Here is a 21,805-nt window from a genome sequence, read left to right as displayed (position 1 = left end):
CGGTACACGGTAACCTTACAAACCCTACAGATATCCTTACAGTAACCTCACTGCAAGAAGTCGCGCTATGTGTGTTGCTATATGTGTTTCTATTTTCTGTGCTTCTTAACCCATTAATGCCCAAATGTCCAACATTTTTACCTTTAACTTCAATGTAAGAATTAAAACATTAAAAGACCAGATATTTTAGTATCAATGGATTCTAGAGGGTATTGGGGGTCGCTCTTTCCGATTCTCAGGTCAAAATAGAGATTGGTCCATCAAGAAATCCAATATGTGGGATAAAAATAAAAGAAACCTAAAAAATCACTGTTTTTTAAAATATTTTTTTTGAAGCCAAATTTTTTTTTTAAGTCGTTCAACTTATTCTATTGGTAGATAAAATAGTACCCAGTGGGCAAAAAAACCATGTTTTCGGAACGTTTCATATCCTCCAAATAATGTTCTGAAACATTTTATGGACATAAATGAAGGGTGGAATGACAAAAGGGGTCAAGCGCCAATTCACTGTTTTTACAGGAAGTAAAAAAATCATTTTTAAAAATTTTGCAGGTCATTTAAAAAAAAACTGAGAAAACCGTTTCGATATATTAGTATGTTTTAATAAATAAACAACAATTTGTTGAAATAAACCTACATATTAACGATAAAATTAAAAAAAACTGTGGTTCCATAGCACATTTTCTTTAAACATTAATTATAAAAAAAATATACAGTTTAAAGAATAACTGAAAAATTAGTTTCTTTCTATGGAATCAACGAAATGAATAGAAAAAAAAATTCCTTTAAAAAATTGTTTGTTTTCAAGAAAATTACGAATTAATTGCTTGCTTTGGAATTGAGCAATACTTTCATCTTTAAATTCAATTGTTCACTTAGTATAACCATAAAAATATTTAAAAATTAATAACAAAATGATTTTAAAATTGTTTAAAATTGAAAATACATTATTATTATTATTAATTTTATTAATTAAAATATTATTAAAATAAAATTAAAATAAAATATTAAAATAAAACCTAAAAAAATAATATTTTTTTTTATTTTGATAATATTATTGACTCATCACTTTCTTTTGTTTTTCAATCAGGTTGCAATAAAGTAAATTTGAGGCTATTTTATTAATTTAATTTTTATTAAAAACTGATTTAAATACGCAATAAAAAAGGAAATCCTTCTACAGAAATGTGTAAATGAATTTTCTTGATTTTTTTATGCAAAAACCTCATTTTCGATAAATTGGCGCTTGACCCCTTTTGTCATTCTACCCTTCAAATGTTCAAATAATGTTCTAGAACTTTTTTGGCAAACATGAAATGTTCTAAAATCGTTTTAAGAACGTTTATGGAACGAACATTGTCTTTTGCCCACTGGGTATTGTACTTTCAAACTATGCATATAAGAACTTTCAATTTCAAGATGGCGGACTCAAAATGTCGGAAAAGTCACTGCATATATTTTAGTAGATATGAATAGAATATTGCACTAACAGTTAAAAAGTATTGTTAAATCTGCCTCAAAAGGATTACTCGGGTTTTTTGAGGTTGCTGATTACGAATCCGATGTTAGTTTTTCAAAATTAGAAATGGCGGATCCAATATGGCGGACTTTTTTTAAAATCGTTCTGATTTACTAGAAACTTTTAAGTTGCCATATTAGATCAAAAGTGATGACAAAAATTAATTGATTAATTAATACTTGAATTTCATGGTCAGGACAGAAAAATGGCATTTTAAATTTAAACACTCATAATTTCGTTTTTAAAATATTCAATTAAAAGCAAACTTTATTTTTCCAATGTAAAAATTCTACAATTATAAGAATTATATAAATTCTTTAATTACTATATGTTATATTACATATAATAATTATATTATAATATTGTATTACTTGATACAATATGTAATATAACACATTACGTTTAATAATTTTAGACGGAGTTTGCACAACTTTACAAATCAATTAAATATGTTACCTAAAAATGTAGATTTTTATGCCTTGTGATCAGGCGCATTGTGTTTTATAACAATAACAAAAATATTTGACTATTAGCTAAAAATAACGATAGGGGAGATGCAGGTAATAGCGCTCACCTAAGCGATATTTCCATTATTTTAAATAAATTAAAATATTTTTACTTAAAATAATAATTGGTTAGAGAATATTTCATATCTCTATGCTGCTAAATATAATTAGTAACTAAATTAAATTCAATTCATAGCACATGAAAAAATAAATTGAAAAAAGTGCTTGTTGCTAATGCCGGTCACTATTCAATTTTTAGGAGAATTAGTGAAATAATATTTATTTTATTCTTTTATATTATTATTATATTGTAATGATATAACATGCATAAACTGACATAATTACTTAATAATATTACCTTAATTTTAGACTTTTGCCTCTAATAAGAAAATAAGAGAAAACTTAACGAGACAAGATGATTACTCAAATTTGACCAATAATGACCGGCATTGTCTGTTTCTCCCCTATTCATCGAATCACAGTTTTTTTTTAATGGAATTTATTTTTCACATATAGGTTAGGTTTGTTTCATTAAAAATTAAAAAAGCTATGATAAAATACTATATATGTATAAGACGCTTTAACAACTGAGATTTAAAACAAAAAACTTAAATGGTTTGAATAAAGTAAATTTGACTGAAAAGTTTTGAAATTGACATATATGTTCATATTAAACATAAATAACACACTTAAATCTCAATACGCAAAAAAACACCGAAACAAGGATCTTGATGTACAGTATTATTGTTAAACACTATACTGTACAATTTTATTAATATCATTTTCATTATACTTGAAAAAAAATTTGACGCGCTCTGAAGAAAGGGACCTAAAGAAACAAAAAATTATAGGTTATGTTTTGAAATTTTTGAGTGAAAATACCATGGATTAGAAATCAAGAGGCCAAACGTCCATGATAAATCTGTGATTAAAGTGATCCACTTTTACCCGCACAAATCCTCTGGGCTTTATTTTTTTTTGGAACACTAGCGTAAAACTGTGGTAAACATAACTTTTGCTTCCTTGGTCCCTTTTTTTCAGTGCAAGTCACAAAAAAAAAAAAAAATACGCAGGCAGTGATAAAAATAAAACAATAATTTTCATTTGCAAACACATTTTGTAAAGAATTATTTTAAGGGTTTAAAATCTTCATCTATTTCAAAATATTCCTGCTAGCATTGACCCACTTGTATTCCTTGAGGAAGCCTGTGTCCTTGATTTTGACTCAAATTCAATTGTCTTGTTGCCATGCTACCACCACATTGACTGCTCCAATCTGCAGTCGATATCGGTGTTCTATAAAATTTGCAGGAAGTCTTGTTGAAAATAGGCAAAAGTTCGTTTGCCTCGTTGGATAATGCCTAAAAAAGAAAATTTGTCAATATTGTACAAAAGATTAAAAAAAAAGTTATTAGAAAAAAATTCGACTTCTATTTATGATATCGGGATAGAGGAAAACGAGATTATCTCAATAATAAATTATGGAGAGGGGACAAAAGAGGAAGTGCTTCATGATTTACACTTTTCCCTTTTAGAAATTTTCTTATATGTATTATGATAAGAGAAAAATGTAAGCCTTTTATTTAAAATTTTGTTTTCGAAAATGTCAAAAAATGACATACAACAAGTAATGACTGAAATACCTTTAAATAAATAACAGCATCTGTTCCATAACCTTCACAGCTCAAAAGAATCAAGTCGCCATGAAAATATCTAGCATATAATCTCGACAATGGAAGCCCATAACCATATCCAGCAAGAGGAACAGTATGATTTTCAGAAGGACTCGGCTGAGGAGCAGTACTATACATGTATTTAAATAAATGCTCCGTCTGAGAGCGAGGAATTCCACCTCCTCGATCAGACACCTGAAATAATATTTACAAATACCTTGTTTATTATTATTATTACATTAAATTTGTTAAAAATAATTTAGTAGGTAGTTGAAAATAACTTTTGGTTAACTTCCAGCTAATAGTCTTTTAAATGTCACCCGATTTATAAAGTTGTGATCTGGGTTTTTAAGTCAAATGATCCGCTCACCGAATGGGGGCAGAGTACTTGTTCACTTAATTCTTATATGTGGTTTGAGGCACCATTTATGTTTCGATTAATTTTTGAACTATTTCTTACTATGATCAAGAGGAGAGGTGTAGTTATTAACGAGTCTTTATTTAAACCTTCGAAAAAGAATATATTGTTTAAATAAAATAATAATAAAAGATACAAAAATAATAAATGAACAAAAGAATCTAAACAATGCAAAAATATAATGAATAAAAAAATATAAAATATAAGAAACTGAATTTAGTTAATGTCGCGCTTAACCGCTGATGTTCGGTTGGTCGATCGCACTGCCCTCTTACACTAATGTCCTGGACATTTCCCTGTCTATAAAATGCGTAGGTACCTTTAAATTATCTTAGATGTGAATATAAGCTATATCACGGCAAACAAAAACTAGGGCGTGCATTCGGAGGTAATTGTCTCCAGCAAAGACTAGAAGTGAGTCAATTGGGTTGAAGGATCAGGTATGTACCAGATACTCTTGTCTGTCGTAAACTAGGAACATCTAGGAATTTCCTCGGATAAATATCTTAAACCAGAGGGCACCCTGAGTTAAATATACGTCCCAGAGTTTTGCATCCAGGTGAAAGATCTGCTAACCTGGGGTGGTGAACGTGAAAAGAAGTACTCGTCTCTACATCCTCTCGCAGAAGTTCCTACAGAGAAGTCGCGGAGACGGTACTCTAGGTTCTTGAATATGACGTCATATTTGCATCCTCTCGCAGACGCATCTACAGAGTTAGCGAGGATGACGTTTAAGGTACTACAAAGGTATCTTCACGATTTCTCGCAGAAGCTCCTACAGAGAATTCGTGAGGACATGCAAGGAGCAAGGAAGTTAAGGATGTTCTCTTGACGCAGTGTCTTCCATAGTCAAGAATCCCTTCCTTTGCTCTACCTGTATTCAATTAGAAGCTCCACAACTGAATACAGGTAGCCAGGATTGAGATCGCTTCCAGTTAGCCAGAGTAGCTCCTCTAGGTGAATCGAAAGGCGACTGAGGAGGAAGGTGCGAGTTGTCAGGTATATGTCTATGACTTCTATCGTTACAAAGTTAGCAGTGTTAATATCCAGGCAATTATCGGTCATTCATTCCCTTGTTCCTCTAATTAATTTTGGAGTCCTACACTGAAAAAGTCTTGGGCGTTTAGAATTCCCAACGCATGTATGAGAAGCACCAAATAAAGAGATTCTGCACAACTTCATTGTGGGGCTAACTGTTTCCCATCTTGGGTGCTCTGAGTGCCCAAGTCTGATGCTGCAGCATCACCAAATCTTGGTAACAATAACGTGGAACATCTGTTCGCCCAACATTTAGCATAGAGGTTGCTCAAAATCATGCTCCAGACACTCCAAAGCAAAGAGCTACTGCATTTCCACTGTTGGAACTGCTGATCGTTTAAGACTTTTTCAGTGTAGTAGCAATTAGAAATGATTGAAAATAAATTTGAGGACTGAGAATTGCCTTACGTTCGGCGCGCAAACAAAAAGAGGAGAATCATAACCCACTTTGAGAAACTTAGGCGTTACCAAAAACCCGCCCATTTGAGGAAATTAACACTACTAACTTTAAATTGGGAGACATTTAAAAGTCTCTGTAACATAGCTGGAAGTAAACTTACGAACTTAACACGATTAGCTTTCCATTAGGTTCCTACAAAGTATAGTGCTACGTATTATCGTAAAAGTTTACCTTCACACAAATGTCCTCTCTTCCTTTTACAACAGTGACTTTAACGGGAGGATATTCAGATACATCGGATCCGTGGTGCTCCATAACAGCTCTCATACTATTTTTAAAAAGTTCAAAAAGCATATGATGTAAATGGCTTGGAACGTACACAATTCTGATTTCGTTTCCATTTTCTAGTTCTGAAAAAGTAGCTATTAGAAAAAGTTTATGCATTAAAAATTAAAGATATAAATTAAAGCTTTTCATCACAAATATACAATATCCTATATGTTAGTAGCGATCGGTATAACTCCAAAACAATTACGCAAGCACAAACCAAAAACGTTCTCAGTTCAAGCGACATAAATTTATTCCAACTTCGTTTCTAATGACGGTTAGGTTCAAATATCATTTTCAATGCACAGTTACATTAAATACCAAATTCTATTCAAATATTTTGAATAAAAATTTAACAAGGGACATTACATTTCACACAGCATTATAGCAAATTTATTTACTTGTAACTAATATTATTTTAAATTGCATTAAAAAATTTATTTCTCTTAATAATATTTACAAAACTCACTTATATATTTTTCATTTAGTGTTTGGATTAGAATTGAAAATCCGAAAGATAATTTAGTTGCAATGTTACTTAAATAAATACAAATGGTTAGTAAGACCAAATTTTTTTTTAAATTGACGTTATGAAATGCAAGAAGCACAATCTCAAAGAGACATGAAATTGTTTTGGAAGTGTGATCTCCAACCGTAGAGGACGCAACCTGCTTTCGACAGCATTGGACCATAATCTCACTTCTATTAATAATTATAATCCTACTTTTAAGCCTTAAAATAATTAAATAGGTAATAATTTGGATATTATTTTTTGCTCGGCTTTTATACCCCCCACTAAGATTCTAGAACATATTTCTACTTTAGGTTTTAACTCTGATGCTACTGATTTTAAATCAGTTCCCCAATGAATGGAATGATTTGTATGTTTAAAATAAGTCAGTTTTTTTTATGTGTTTACTTATTTATATCAGAAAAAGCTGTAAATGTAATTTATAATTTCTAAAAATTTCATCTTGGACTAAAGTGGTTTTCAAGAAAAAAAAATATTACGTCTAGGTTCGATAGTGTCGAACTAAACAAATATTTTCCACTATTATCTATCTTCCATTGCTAAAAAAATTAGTATCAATATTTTCATACTTGCCATTATGTTGTTTAACTATCAACTCTGGACTAGCTAAATAATATCTATCACACAAAAATCGTGCGTTCTCATAGGCGTCTTTAACGACACCAATAACGTCGCATAAAGGATCTATGCAACCTACATGTCTGTTATGTCCATTTAATTCACCGCCAAACAGTAGCGCTGCAAATAAAACATAAAAATCTTCCATTACATGAATAAATAATCATTAATTTTTCCCTCATTATAAAATCGTTACTTTATTTTTAGGTTAGATAATAAAAAATCCATCATAAGAACAAAGTTAAATTTTTTTACAAATCAGAAAAATTAAATAAATTTTTAACTTACTGTGTTGATTTATAAGCATTCGAATTGACACCCTAGACATGAAAAATCTATCTAGAAAGTATTGAATACTGTTTTCCGTTTGAACGTCTACGTCATGTGATTCCTTCAATTCCAAAACACCCCGTGCCATTGTTTCAACGACATCAGTATGTCTGTTTCTAATTTTGATGAGAGCTTGACAGAATCTGAAACAAACGTTTATGTATAATAAGATGCAAATCAGAAAAATTCCAAAAGTAGTTAGGCTATAAAAGGAAAGTAATGACGTAAAACTTTTAATTCAATTTTCTTCCTATGTAAAAACGTTATACATTTATTTTTGTTTTAATTACACGGCCATATCCATACAAAAAAAAGAGTTTTGATTTGGGGGTCAATACATGTTAATTGTATGTTTTTAAGGTCGCTGAATCTCTAGTAGAAGGTCGGTAATCCTAGAAGTACCACTTTTACCAAATAAGTTTTTATATATGCCAACATTTAGGGCTAATTTAGTCCATTTAGTCCATAGGTATTTTGGGTTCATTTAGGGCTCTCAAATGGGACTAATATGAATTTTCAAAAACCACCCCTAACTCCAAAAACTACAACCCCAATTATTAAAACTTGATTTAATCAAAAAATAATCATATAGGAATTTAAGGCTCATTTAGGGCTCTTAAATAGCACTGAATTGGATGTTCAAAGAAGATCCACCAACTACAAAAACTACCCCTTAATAGTTCAAACTCAATTTTTTCTCATGGCCCTAAATTCCTATGTGTTTGTTTTTTGAACATATACAGTTTGAACTATTCAGTGGTAGTTTTTAAAGTTGGTGGATCATTTTTGAACATCCAATTCGGTGCTATTTAAGAGCCCTAAATTAACCCTTAACTCCTATATGATTATTTTTTGATTTAATCAAGTTTTAATAATTGGGTATGTAGTTTTTGGACTTAGGGGTGGTTTTTGAAAATTCAAATTAGTCCCATTTAAGAGCCTTAGATGAGCCTATGGAATAAATTTTTGAAAATACTTAGTTACTATAGTGTGGTACTTTCAGCTTGCGACAAGCACAAAGTACCAAGGATTATTTTAAATAAGTAGGGGACCCTAAATTTTTTATTATCGACCTCCTAGTGGATCTATTAAAGATCCTAGTCCCTTCTCTTCATATAAAAATAGGTCTGTTGGAACAGTTTGTCAAAGACAGGTAAATGTTTCAAGTATTTTCAAAAGGTATTCTCTAAATTTTCTGATGATAAAATTAAAATTTGATGGGCCTCAAATTTAGAAACTGTTCAGGGATACTTTATTTATCAGTACGATGAAAAATCAGAAGAAGGAAGTCTGGTTGAGTTTTCGAGTAGTTGCTCAAAACTTCCTAGGAAATCGGAAAAGTCCACAATACAATACTAAGACTACGAAAAACTAGAATGCTTGCACAGTAAAAACCTGGGCTCATTTTGATCCGCAGCAAAAATGAACCAATGCTAAAAGACATAGAACGTGGCGCCACCTTCTTGACTCATTTTTTCTGCGGATCAAAATGATCCTGCTGGCTGGATCATTTTTAGCCCGGGTTTTTACTGTGTCATGAACTTCAACCTGCATTTTCTGCACGCTCATGATGAATTTCTGAACAACATAGCCCTAATTAAAATTTCGGACTGATTTCAGATTAAATACAGACAGATCATTCCGGATTAATCCAGAAATTGTAGGACAATAATCTGAAAATGATCCGCATTAGTCAGCCGCCAGGTGCAGTTCTCTCACAGTTGAGGTGATTCTCAAGTTCTATAAGAACTGTTCAATGTCGGCGTAAAAGGTACGTTGCCTTCTGACTAATAGTCACTACTTTGGTTAATATTTCGGAATGCGGAATTAATCAGAATCAGTCCGCTTTAGAGTCGGGTTTCTATCATACGGAAATTAGTCCGGTTAAGTCCGAAATTAGTATTATTTGTGTGACTAGTAAATCCAGAATTAATCCAGTCTAATCCGAAATTAATCGGATGATTCACAACTAATAAATGCAAAATTACTTTTATTGAATCCAAAATTAATCCGGTCTGTGTAATCAATAAATCTAGAATCTACATTCACTAGTTACGTTTGATCGGACTGACTTCGGATATTGATTAATTCGGGATTCACCAGTTATACAAATAGGGCAAATTTCGGATTTAGTCGGACTAATTCCGGATGAAAAAAACCTGACAATAAACCGGACTGCTTCGAATTAATTCTAGATAAGTCCGGAATTTTTTACCAGGACAACCCTTTTAAGAGCTACATGCTGTACAAAATTCGATTCGGATTCAGCGACTCCAAAACCATATAGTAAACATAATCAAACCCCCAGATGAAAACTCTTTTTGTACGCGTGGCTGTGTTATCAATGTGGTTAATTAATTAGTAAATTTAAACTTACTTATCCAATGTTGTATTGTTGACATCAGCTTTTTCGAAATGAATAATTTCCTCAAAAGACGTTATATATAAATTGTTAACAACTCCAACACTAGGAGTTCTTAATAAATTTTCTGGTAACAAATGAATTTCTTTCATAATATTTGCTAATCGAACAGGAAGTTCTTTTCTTAAAAAGATAAATGATTTTCTTTCGCATGCGCTGAGTCCTGTAACAAAAAAAAACAATTAAAGTTATTAAATCGGCTTACTACTTTGCTAATTGTTGTTCTGTGTGAGAGTAACAAATTCCTAAAATAATTGATATAATTGTTATTATTATGATAAAACAGTTTTAACAAAAAACAAATATTTATAGAAGTGTTTCACAAAGTCTTATTTATCTGTTTCGTAATACTGATAAAGATATTTTATTTCGTTTAATACCATACAGTGAGGAAAGCAATTAATTTTTGTGTCAAAATCGTAGAAATTTTGATACAGTTGATATAATTTCATAAAAATAATTGAAAATAAAATCTTAATCTCTACAGATTAAAGGAGAAATATGCAGAAACCCTTTAAAAATGTTTTAACCCACACAAAAAAATGCAAAGTTTGAATTTCATGAGAGAAAATTTATTTTCATTGTACTACTAGGAAAAAACTGTTAAAATCGGTTATATCGACTATGATTATATTTGATACGCATGAATAAGTTCTAAAATTAATTTGTTAGAAGTATTATTTGACAGAATTTGATTACTTAAAATTTACTTTTAACCAAATTTTTATCTTTTTAAATTATTATTTAACAGAAATCCAATTTAACAGAAACTTCATTTAACCGAATTTCTATTTTACAGAATTGTTACTAAAATTTTTATTTTACAGAATTTTTATGCCACGGAAATTGAATTTGATATAGAATTATTATTTTTTCGAATTTTCATAAGACAGAATAGTCACATAAAAAATTCTTTATTTTACAGAAAGGATATTAGAACGAATTCTTCTCTAACCGAATTTTCATTTTTTTGAATTTACATTTTACAGAATTCTTAATTAGGATATTAATTCAAAATAAATTGGCGATTCAAACAGCTACACTAGCGCCACAGTTGAACTAATTTAGGCGTGACTCGCTCTAAAGCAGTCTCTGTTTTGACAGTTTATTTCAAATTATTTAATTATTCTGATATTTTTATTGCGTTTGTAAAATTATTTTTAAGCGTTAAATAAAAAAAAATAGTTTAAAACACATGGAGTGCTACAGAGCGAGTCACGCCTAAATTAGTTCAACTGTGGCGCTAGTGTAGCTGTTGGAATCGCCAATAACAAGTCCATTTAAAATACAAGTTTTGTCTTAATTTGAAGCAATTTAACATCTTTAATCTGCTATATTAAATGTTATAATGCAATAAAAATGGGAAAAAATAATCTTCAATTAAATTCTTCGCTTAGAATTTACTTAGAATGATGTAACTTTCTCTAAGTTTACATTTTGGTAATCTTATAAGACAAAAAATACTTCACACGTTTAATGAAAATTATTATTAATTGATAACATAGATCTACAAAATAAGACTTTTTATTTTTTTTTAGATATCGGAGTGGTTTCCAATGTATTTTTGTGTGCTGAACACGATCCCATCCCGTGTTTTAAAATTGCGTATCACGTTAGGATTTTGAAAAAATGGGGGTAAAGACCTCAAAAACCATGTTTTTAAAGGTTTTCAGTATTTTTTTTCTCCTTAATCTGATGTGCTGGAGACTTCTATATGCCCTTAAATTAAATCTTAAATCGTACAATTTATGACCCATATACGCAATTTAAAAAAATTTGAAATTTTGAGAAAAGTGGGGGTAAAGTCTACAAAAAACGTGTTTTTGAGGGTTTTCAGAATTTTTCTTCTCAACTTGACTTCTATATATAGGCTTAAATTGTACACTTTAAGACCCATATGGGTAAGATAAAACAAAATTTTGAAATTTTGAAAAACTGGTGTTACTAACGTTAATAATCTCTTTTGGTGTCTTCAACCACATTTTTAAAAAAATTTCAAATTTTTTTTAATCTTGCGCATGTGGGTCTTAAAGTATACGACTTAAGTTTTAATTAAAGCCTATATAGAAATCTCTGGAACGTCAGATTCCCACGTGCGAATTTAGGTTGGCCGCCAGAGTTTGATGGTTGGCCCAAGGTTGGCCTAACTTTGGCATGCAAAGTTTGGTCCGCCAAAGTTGGGCCAACTTTGGTGATTACATGAACCCATGGTTGGGCCAACTTTGCATGCCAACTTTGGGCTGCAAAGTTTAGCCAACCATCGGGCCAACCTTAACCCAGAGTTGGGCCAACCGTTGGCAAAACTCCAGCAAACATAGTTTAAAAGACCTAAAAGCTTTGGTTGACCAAACTCTGGGCCATGGTTGGCCCGAAGGTTGGTAAAACTCCGAAAAATGTAGTTTAAAAAACCTATAAGTTTTGGTTGGCAAAACTCTGGGCCATGGTTGGCCCACTGGTTGGCAAAACTCCGGGGAACGTAGTTTAAAAGACCTATAAGTTTTGGTTGGCAAAACTCTGGGCCATGGTTGGCCCACTGGTTGGCAAAACCCCGGGAAATGTAGTTTAAAAGACCTATAAGTTTTGGTTGGCAAAACTCTGGACCATGGTTGGCCCACTGGCTGGCAAAACCTCGGGAAATGTAGTTTAAAAGACTTAAAAGCTTTGGTTGGTCAAACTCTGGGCCATGGTTGGCCCGAAGGTTGGCAAAACTCCGAAAAACGTAGTTTAAAAGACTTAAAAGCTTTGGTTGGTCAAACTCTGGGCCATGGTTGGCCCGAAGGTTGGCAAAACTCCAAAAAACGTAGTTTAAAAGACTTAAAAGCTTTGGTTGGCCAAACTCTGGGCCATGGTTGGTCCGAAGGTTGGCAAAACTCTGGGAAAAATAGTTTGAAAGACTTTTAAGATCTGGTTGGCCAAACTCTGGAACAGGGTTGGTCCGACGGATGAAAAAACTACATAACAAATAGTTGGAAATATATATATATATATATATATATATATTAAACATATTCAGTAATAAAATAAAAGTTGTTTCTAATTCCAGTATTTTATTATTTTGTGGCTTCTATCACCCGTTTAAGACACTTAATGAATTATTAAGAAAGTAAAAATATTTTTACTGGGTCGCAACTTATGAAATCATTTTTCATTTATTTTCACATGCGAGCGTATAGTCTAGTGGTTAGCGTATTAGTCTGCGGTGCGTTAGGTCAGGGTTCGATCCCAGCGAGCGTCAAATATTTTCTAAAATGTATGTCGACAATTGCGTTTAATAATAATAGTTTAAGGTTTATGTAATGTTCTTCACAATAATAATGTGTTAATTGTGTAATTAATAATTAATTCACGTTTGTAATTAATTTTCAGCTTTTTTTTTTAAGTTGGGCCAACTTTGGGATCAGTTGTTGGGCCAACCTTTGAAAGTGATGGTTGGTACATCTTAAGTATTTTAAGTTGGACCAACGTTGGCATTAGTTGTTGGGCCAATCTTTGAAAATTACGGTTGGCACAACATACGCATTTCAAGTTGGACCAACGTTGGCGTCAGTTGTCGGGCCAACCTATGTCGCCAATGGTTGGCGGACCGTTATCATTTCATAGTTGGCCGAACCTTTGGCATGCGAAGGAGGGCCAACCATAGGTATAGTTGGCCCAACTTTGGGCCGACCAAAAATTCGCACCTGGGTTAAGGAGGAAAAATATTCTGAAAACTTTACCCCCACTTTACTAAAAATCCTAAAAGTGATCCGCAATTTTGGAACCCGGGATCGTGTTCAACACACAAATATACATATTGGTAATCACTCTGATATCTAAAAAAATAAAAACTTTTGTAAACTTATGTAATAAAAAATAGAAAACGGGGAAAACTATCTTCATCAAATTTTAAAAACAGGAGTTCTATTGCAGACCCACGTGGAAAGATTCTTAGGAAATTCTCAGAAGCACTTTCCTAGGAATCTTTCCACGTGGGGAAACTTTTTAAAGATATTTTTATTTACCTAGCCTATTCATAAAGTACTATTCATATAATAATGTTAGATTATTATCTTGTATTTATGTACAAAAGGGTTTGTTTAAACCCGTGTATAAATAAATAAATAATAAGTTACATAGAACGAATTATGGTCAGTAATCTATTTTTAATTGACTTAATAGAGAGAATTCGATTCATATATATAATGACAGACTACAGTTCTTCGTTATTTTACTACTCATAGTTAAAGTTGAATTGCGTCATTTATTATTTGAAGCATAAATTACGTCGTATTTTAAGAGAGTAAATTTATGCTTTATTTGTATACATATTTGATTATTTTTTGGCCTATTCACAAATAGTTTCTAATCTATAAAATTTATTAAATACATAAATTAATCAATCAGTAATTGCGCTTTAATTTTTTTCGAATATAAAATTTTAGCTCGATTGGTTTACTTGAAAAAAGTGAATGAAATGTTGATTAAATAATTGACCTATTATTGCACAGTAGTAAAAATTATGTAATACAATATCGCATAGTAAAGTCTTTGCAGTTATAGTTTGTAATATAATTTTGATTGGGGGCCACTTTTTACAATCTACCAGTTCCAAAGACCATTTTTTCAAAAATTTATTTTCCCAAAATAATGCAATCCCAAGACCTTTTAACCAAAAACAGATTTTTATCAAACCTAATTTTACCAAAATTTTTTACCAACATCCTTTTTTTTATCAAATTCTTGGAATCAATTAATAATATAAAAATAATTTTAGAACAATTGTTGAAAGTGAAAATTCTAACTAATGATTTTTATGGGATAATCATGCGCCCCAGGAATCCAAATGGAAATCCATGAAAAACCGTATGTGAAATTGGAACACGATTTTGAGTATGAATTCATCTTAAATTAAAAATTTCACATTGTTTATTATTTTTTATAATTATTATGTTTGTTAAATAATAAATTTTATCTGGATTATATCCAAATAAAAAATATAGAATTAAGGCTATTTAAAATAAATTATCTATGTTTCTTTAAAAATTCTTTTTATGAAATTAAGTACAGTGGAATCTTAAATATCCGAACCCTCTGTTATCTGAACAGGAAATCATTTTATTCGGACTTCTGTTATCCAAACATTTTACGGCCTTTTAAATTTTAAAACGCATTTTTAAAATTTTATTCATCATTTATACTTTTTGAAAAAGATATGCAAAGTAAAATAAATAAGATTATGCAAAAAAATACCTTAAAAATTTTTTAATATATTTTCTTAATTATATATTTATATTATTAACTGGTTATAATAAATTCACTATATCATATATTTTAATCAATACATTTAATAATAATGAATAATTCATGAATTTGAAATATGGGGAAAATATTTTTTTCCCAAATATTTGAGATAATTTATGAAAAAAAATTAATAATTTAAATTATATATTTTTTAAAAAATTTAATTACTTTTACTGTAATAATTAATACAATAAAAATCATAAAAAATATCTGATGATTTAATTGCATAATTCAAAATTTTAAAACCATTTGCAAAATATAAATGTTGATAAAGTTAGATAACTTAGTTTTAAATGACAAAATATATAAAGTGCTGTAATACTATCGAATTTCAAGGCGTGTCACAATGAAGTATACCAATAAAAAAAACAAGGTGAATTTAATTATCAAATATTATTAATTAAATAAACAATATTATGTTAGAAGTTTAATTTTTATTTTTTAAATGGTTGTAATTTAATTCAACAATTTAAATTTAAATTATTTAGTATTTTATTAACCCGTAAAGGTCACGCCTCCACGTAATGATCATGTGAAATCAAGCGGACAATAACACAAAACCAATTAGAAACACAAAAAATAAAAATTCGTGTAAACATGCAAATAAAAAAGTTGTTTCGAAGAAGACGAACGTTTTTCGTAACAGATAAAATGACCTAAAAAATGCAACAACCATATCTTTCTAAAAAATATATCATTCGTTAATTATTATTATTGTAATTTATTATCATATTTTATTATCTAAAAGAATTAGTAATTACTAATTAATTAATTTTTTATGTAAAACAGTACATTTGTAAAATAAAACCTTGTTTTAATTAAAATTTTTTAATTTACCTAAAAGGTTTAGTAGTCTAATTTGTTTTTTCCGTTTGATAAATATATTATTTACAAAAAAATTTCCCTGGAGTCTTTTACTTATATTTTTGTTAGCACTAAGATTCTGCTTAGAGTTTTATTTAAAATAAGAATTAGAAGCCAAAAATTAAAACTAAAAAAATCACAAAACTATGAAAGGATATTTAAAAAAAAAATAGAAATAATTTTGCTTTTTATGATAGTCTTTTATCTAATAAATTAAAATGAGGGTAATTTTTGGGGAAAAAGTTAGAATTAAATATTCTGTAAGTGTATGTTTAACAATTAACAATTATTCAACTATTTTTTTACACTTGTTAATGTCTAAATAGCCGTATAAAAACACAAAATCTGGAATTGACAAAAAATCAATTTGAAAAATTGAAAAATGTATGTGGGTTTCTGAGACCCAGAATGACGCAAAGGGTTAAAAGAAATTGATCTCAATTGGATAATAAGAAAAAAAGTTACGTTTTATATTTTTAAAAACAGTGTCAAAAAATTGAATTAGAGACATCACAAAAAATTATGAAAATTTTTGAAAAACTATATGTGGTCTTTCATTTTGTACACATAAAGGAACATATTCAGAAGGTTTCATTAAAATTGCTCCGATCATCCAAAATTCTTGTGATCACTTCCCACGGAATTACTCAATAAAAATGCTATATTGTTTTTATAAATGTTCATTCAATATTTCTTTCGAATTTTATAAAGAAAATAATTTATATTTCGTAAAAATAAAACATTTATTTTAAGAAAATATGAAGGAAAATTTTGTAATAAATTTTTTAAATAGTATTACATGTTCTGAGCACAAAAAAAAATTTCGCGTCTTGAATTTCTATAAGTAAAAATATTTTCTGAAAATAGTATTTATTTATATCTAACTTTTAATTTTTAATAGTATTGTTATTGATGATCCCAAAAAAAGTTGTAACAATTTTTGAAACAAAATAAGTTTTTTCTATATTTTTTTTAAACACATTTCGTCACTTTCGATTTAAGAGTTACTTTTGCCCAGAAAAACAATATAACTTGACCTAGAAAAACGGACATACACAGACCTACTTTCCTAAAATGCTTCATTTCTTTCGTGTGTACGAAAAAAATTTGATTACACGATAATGAATGTTCAGAAATATGGGTCAGAGAATAATATCTACATAAATAAAGATTAACCCTTTAATTACTAAATGCACTAAATTTTACGTCTGATTTAAAACTATGATATTATAGTTTTTTTTAAAACTATACTATTTTTTCGGAAACGAATTTTTTTATGTATTAAAGAGTCCTCTACTTACAAAGTTCAATTTTTCAAAAATATTTTTAAATTTTTCTAAAAGTAATAATTTATTTTTAAAATGTTGAAATGTTTGCATTATAATTTTCAGTCACTCTTATTAAAAATTTATGTTGCTAGCGAATAACAAAAAACGATTTATATTTCATTTTAAGCTGAACTGAGCATATCATTTTCTGTTATTATATATTTTAGTACATTTTGTTAGAAAAAAAAACAAATTAGAAATTTGTTAGAAAAAAAAATTTTAGAAATTAAACTTTGTTAGAAAAAAAAATTTAGAAATTATTTTTTAAAAAAAGTGTACCCCAACCGTAGATTTGCATTCAGTGACTCTAAAATCCTCCAGTAAATAATCTTAAGTCAAATTTATAAGAAAGTGGTACATCATGACATAAATTAAAAAATTTCATAATATTTTGAGTTTTTAGGTGCCATTTTGAAAAAAATCATTGTGTTTTGAAGCAATCGAGTGCATTATATGTAAAAAAAAATATTGTATAAAACAATTTTTTGACATCACATTTATGTAAAGGACACTTTAATGCATAAAAAAGTCGTTTCCGAAAAAAATACTACAATTTTTAAACAAATATCAGAGTTTGAAGTCAGACCAAAAATACAGTAAATTCAGGCGTTAATGGGTTAAAAAAAGAGAAACAATAAATTATACTACTACGTTTACCGCTCATTGATTTTTATTTAATTGAGAAATACATATATCACAAAAAAATTTGAAAACATAATTTATTATGATTGAACTTCATCCACTTTTACGCAATAAAATTTCATCGCGACTTGATCTGACATATTATCAATCTAGTGATGATAGCAAAAAAAATATATATATATACACATAAATACAGGAAATAAATACAGTCAGATCATAAGATTAGAAAATGATCACGTAAAACATTGAATTCGTCAAAAAAAAGTATTAATAATAAATCAATTGATTTCTATATTCACCAAAATCAATGAATTGTTTTATGGAAAGTGGAGAAGGGTTGAATTGAGAATAAAAGTCCAACATCTTCGTCATGGTCCCAAGGTTTCCTAAACATCTTCTCGTAAGCCTCATATTGTTAATTTTCACATTAACTACTTAAACTTTAGAATCAAAAATTTTTAATAACACGCACAAAATGGTTTCATTAAAAACTTTATTGTGTTATGTATAGCAAATACTGAAAAACTAAATCATCCTTTTCTCATATCAAAAATATTCAATGTTCCATATCAACAGTTTGATTGATACTGATAGAAAATATGAAGCTCTTGTCAAACCATATATAACTGATTCTGGTTCTACTCTTGTTGTTAGTATTGGTTAATGTCAGTTAATGTTATGATTATATATAATGAATCATGAACGAAACACTCAAACCAGTAAACCATAGGAGGATAAAGGTGAGTTCAACTCAATAACTTCAACATGACTAAAGGCCAAGCAGCATAGAATTGCAAGGTGATCGCAAGAGAGTAGAGAACGCGAACGGAGACGCAAGTATGAGTTAGAAAAGGATAGGCATATTAAGGAGGTTCCACAACAACTTGCTTAAAAGCTTTTGCTTAGCATTTGACTTGCTTTGTTAAGTCAAAACAGTTTCCAGTTTCCAAAAATAAACAAATAACTAATTAATTCGTTTTTATTAATTAAATTTAATTAGTAGGGGAGAGTGGTCCTAAGTCGGCCGAGTAAGCTATTTGGCCGAAAATAGTAATAAAATCGAATTTAATGACGCTGACGAGTGTATAGATGTGTTCAGCGATCGTTTTCCGAAAATTATATGCGATTTAAAACGATATAGAATGGCTTTTAGAGTCTTAATGCATTGCAGAGTGAAATGGTGCATTTTGGCCATTTCTGAAAATAGTGGTCCTAAGTCGGCCCCCCACTTTTTTACTTCAATATAGGAAAAAAGTGCATATAATTTGGATTTAAGCAAAATTTGGACAAGTTTAAAACATGTCGAAGAATATATTTTTCTATTTTCGTTTATAAAATAAGACATTTTTTTAACAATATTAAATATGTAAACATAAAAAACTCTTTCTAATGATAATATTAAAAATTAAACTAAAGAAACTGAAAGAGGAATAATCAATTTTTGTCAGATTCGTAGTACGTAGGGCGTACTAAATTTTGTTGTGAACGAGAACGTAGATGGAATTCACTTCCCTGTGGGCAAAAAACCATGTTCGTTCTAAAAACGTTTTAAGGACGTTCTTAGAACGTTTCATGTCCGCCAAATAATGTTCTGGAACATTTTAAGAACATGGATGTTCAAATAATGTTCCAGAACATTATTTGGTGGACATGAAACGTTCTTAAAACGTTTTTGGAACGAACATGGTTTTTTGCCAACAGGGTTGTAGAAGGCTGCGGTGATTGGGGTTCTTTGTGCTGCGTCTTCTTCATGATTTTCCTCCGTTTTTCAAGTACTGTTTGGTCTTTCGCGGTCTTCCTCGTGGTTTTTTGTCTTTTGCGCTACGTTCACGATTCTTCTCTTCTGTAGCAATACGACTGACTTCGACATCACATGTTAAAATCGTCGTTTTGCCTGGTTTTTGGCCTCGTCGTTTTACGAGATGGCGCCTTCGGAAATGGTGACAGATTTTCTAAAGTGTGATTTAGAAACGTTGAAGATAAAGACTGCATAGGCACATTGATGGTCTTATTCGAATCAATTATTGAAACTGCATCAATCGATGCTTTTATGCTATCGTTTGCCATAATCGCTTCGACGTTAAGGGTACGGTCACACGACTTTTGGAAAAACCATTCTTGTCTTTCTCTCTCCTATTACAGACGCATAAGTTTGTCTCACTCTGCATTTTCCGTCTTTGGGAAATGTAAGAAAATGCAGAGTGAGACAATCTTATGCCTCTGTCTTAGGAGAGAGAAAGACATGAATGGTTTTTCCAAAAGTCGTGTGACCGTACCTTTTCTTCTGCCTCAACCACGTCTGCCATCGCGACGCTTGAACTGTTATTACTTTCTGGGTTAGGTCGATCTGTCGTTGAACTGGGCAGATAGTCGATATCTTGAAAAATATCAGAATCGATTAGCCAAATACCCGTTGCTCTGAAACCTGATTTAATATTCACTTAAGTGGCACCAACATCTAGGGCTCGAGCTACTAAGGAAGGAATATCAAAAATCTGAACCACGCGACCAGGGTTCATACGCATAAACGAATCCCATTAGCCCGACTGTATTCGAGAACTGACAGTGCGCGATGGGACTCATGATTATCAAGAAAAAGGAGAATAGGATTCTCAACAGTGCATTTTGTAAACTTTTGAAATGTTTTTAAAAATTCAAAAAAAAGCCCAGCATTGCTCCAACCAGATGGATTTGCATCACCGACGCAACCAACAGGACCTCCATTCAGAAAATGTTTATAAAAGCGGGCTCGAGGAAAGACGAAAAATGACGGAGCACGTATTCCGACAGCTGATACTGCTTGAATGAGAGTCACTAGTTTTTGGTTGTTCGTGAGTTTGGGTCAATAGCTAAAAGAATAACATGAGGTGCGTTTAGGCACGTTATCGAGGGGACGTACGTCCGTTTTGTCCAGGTCTTTTGTATCATGATTTAATTAATAGAAACAATTACTTTTAAAAATAATAACTGTGTCATCATTAAAATAAACCACTAACATAACCTATCAGTTACAACATTAAATAAAGAATACAGAACACTCACTTATTTGGAATTAAAAAAAATCACTTACCTGCAGCTGCTGCTGAGCAAAAGGGAAAAATGAAGTTTAATATGCGACAAAAATTTATAAATTTGATCACAATCAGAGGATCAAATATAAATAACAATGATGTGCATAAATTATCTTTGTGTCTGTCAAACTGTAACACCACCAACTTAACCCACAGTGACAACATAGGGCAACTATTCCCTAAAGGTGCTTTTATACCTCCAGTATTTTGGTAAAGCAATCGGCTGGATTGAAATTTCACGGTTGTATCACTGAATTTGATTGGCTCTGAATAATATTCCGTTTCCACCGTGAAAATTGAATATTTTTAGAGCCAATCAAATTCAGTGATTCTCCGTGAAAATTCAATTCAGCCGATTGCTTGACCAAAATACTGGAGGTATAAAAGCACCTTATGGCCAAAGCAGAATAGATTCTTGGACGGGAACGGAAACGTAAGAATGAGTGAGAAAAGAATAAAAAAATTTGCTATCCGTCAGTTACTCATTCTTACGTTTCCGTTTACGATTGCGTTTCCGTTCAAGAATCTATTCTGCTTAGGCCTCTAATTAATTAATTATTTATTTTCGACAGCTGGAAACAGTTGCGCGCACCGTTTTGACTTAACAAAGCAAGCCCGTTTCTGAATTGGGATTTTTAGCGCACTTTTGATAAAGTGTATACTTGGGAAGTATGCAGTATCCTTTTTTTCGCATGGAAAAACAAGGACAATGCATACTTCCCGAGTATACACTTTATCAAAAATGCATTAAAAATCCCAATTCAGAAACGGCCCAAGTCAAATGCAAAGCAAAAGCTTAAGGCCAGGTCCAAGTCGAGTCAGCTGTTCCTTTGAAGT

The 21,805-nt window shown here is 30.6% G+C and overlaps 1 protein-coding gene across 2 annotated transcripts; it reads right to left on the bottom strand.

Moving 5' to 3' along the window:
* Nucleotides 1-2,633: 2,633 nt before the first annotated feature.
* LOC127279236 (pyruvate dehydrogenase (acetyl-transferring) kinase, mitochondrial) lies at nt 2,634-18,651 on the bottom strand. 2 transcript variants are annotated; one of them, XM_051301473.1, is made up of 7 exons: nt 18,197-18,651; nt 9,739-9,946; nt 7,320-7,504; nt 6,987-7,151; nt 5,786-5,976; nt 3,669-3,893; nt 2,634-3,386 (listed from the first exon to the last, which is right to left on the bottom strand). In XM_051301473.1, exons 1-7 carry the CDS (start codon nt 18,306-18,308, stop codon nt 3,198-3,200), a joined length of 1,275 nt encoding a protein of 424 aa, XP_051157430.1. In that variant the 5' UTR covers nt 18,309-18,651; the 3' UTR covers nt 2,634-3,197. The 2 variants fall into 2 exon arrangements, with proteins under 2 accessions (XP_051157430.1, XP_051157431.1); XM_051301474.1 differs by having other exon boundaries at nt 5,786-5,964; nt 18,197-18,650.
* Between the last annotated feature and the right edge of the window lie 3,154 nt (nt 18,652-21,805).

This window comes from Leptopilina boulardi, unplaced genomic scaffold (assembly GCF_019393585.1).
Source record: "Leptopilina boulardi isolate dan_hultmark-lab unplaced genomic scaffold, ZJU_Lbou_2.1 LbouV2_214, whole genome shotgun sequence".
Lineage (NCBI taxonomy): Eukaryota > Metazoa > Arthropoda > Insecta > Hymenoptera > Figitidae > Leptopilina > Leptopilina boulardi.
This window is presented reverse-complemented; position numbering and strand designations above follow the sequence as displayed.

Coding starts and splice junctions, on each gene's coding strand:
- LOC127279236 (XM_051301473.1), bottom strand. CDS start 18,308: ATGAGGCTTACGAGAAGATGTTTAGGAAACCTTGGGACCATGACGAAG. Junction 9,947..18,196: donor AAAACAATTCATTGATTTTG/GTGAATATAGAA, acceptor TTTTTGTTACAG/GACTCAGCGCATGCGAAAGA. Junction 3,894..5,785: donor GAGAGGACATTTGTGTGAAG/GTAAACTTTTAC, acceptor ATATTATTTCAG/GTGTCTGATCGAGGAGGTGG.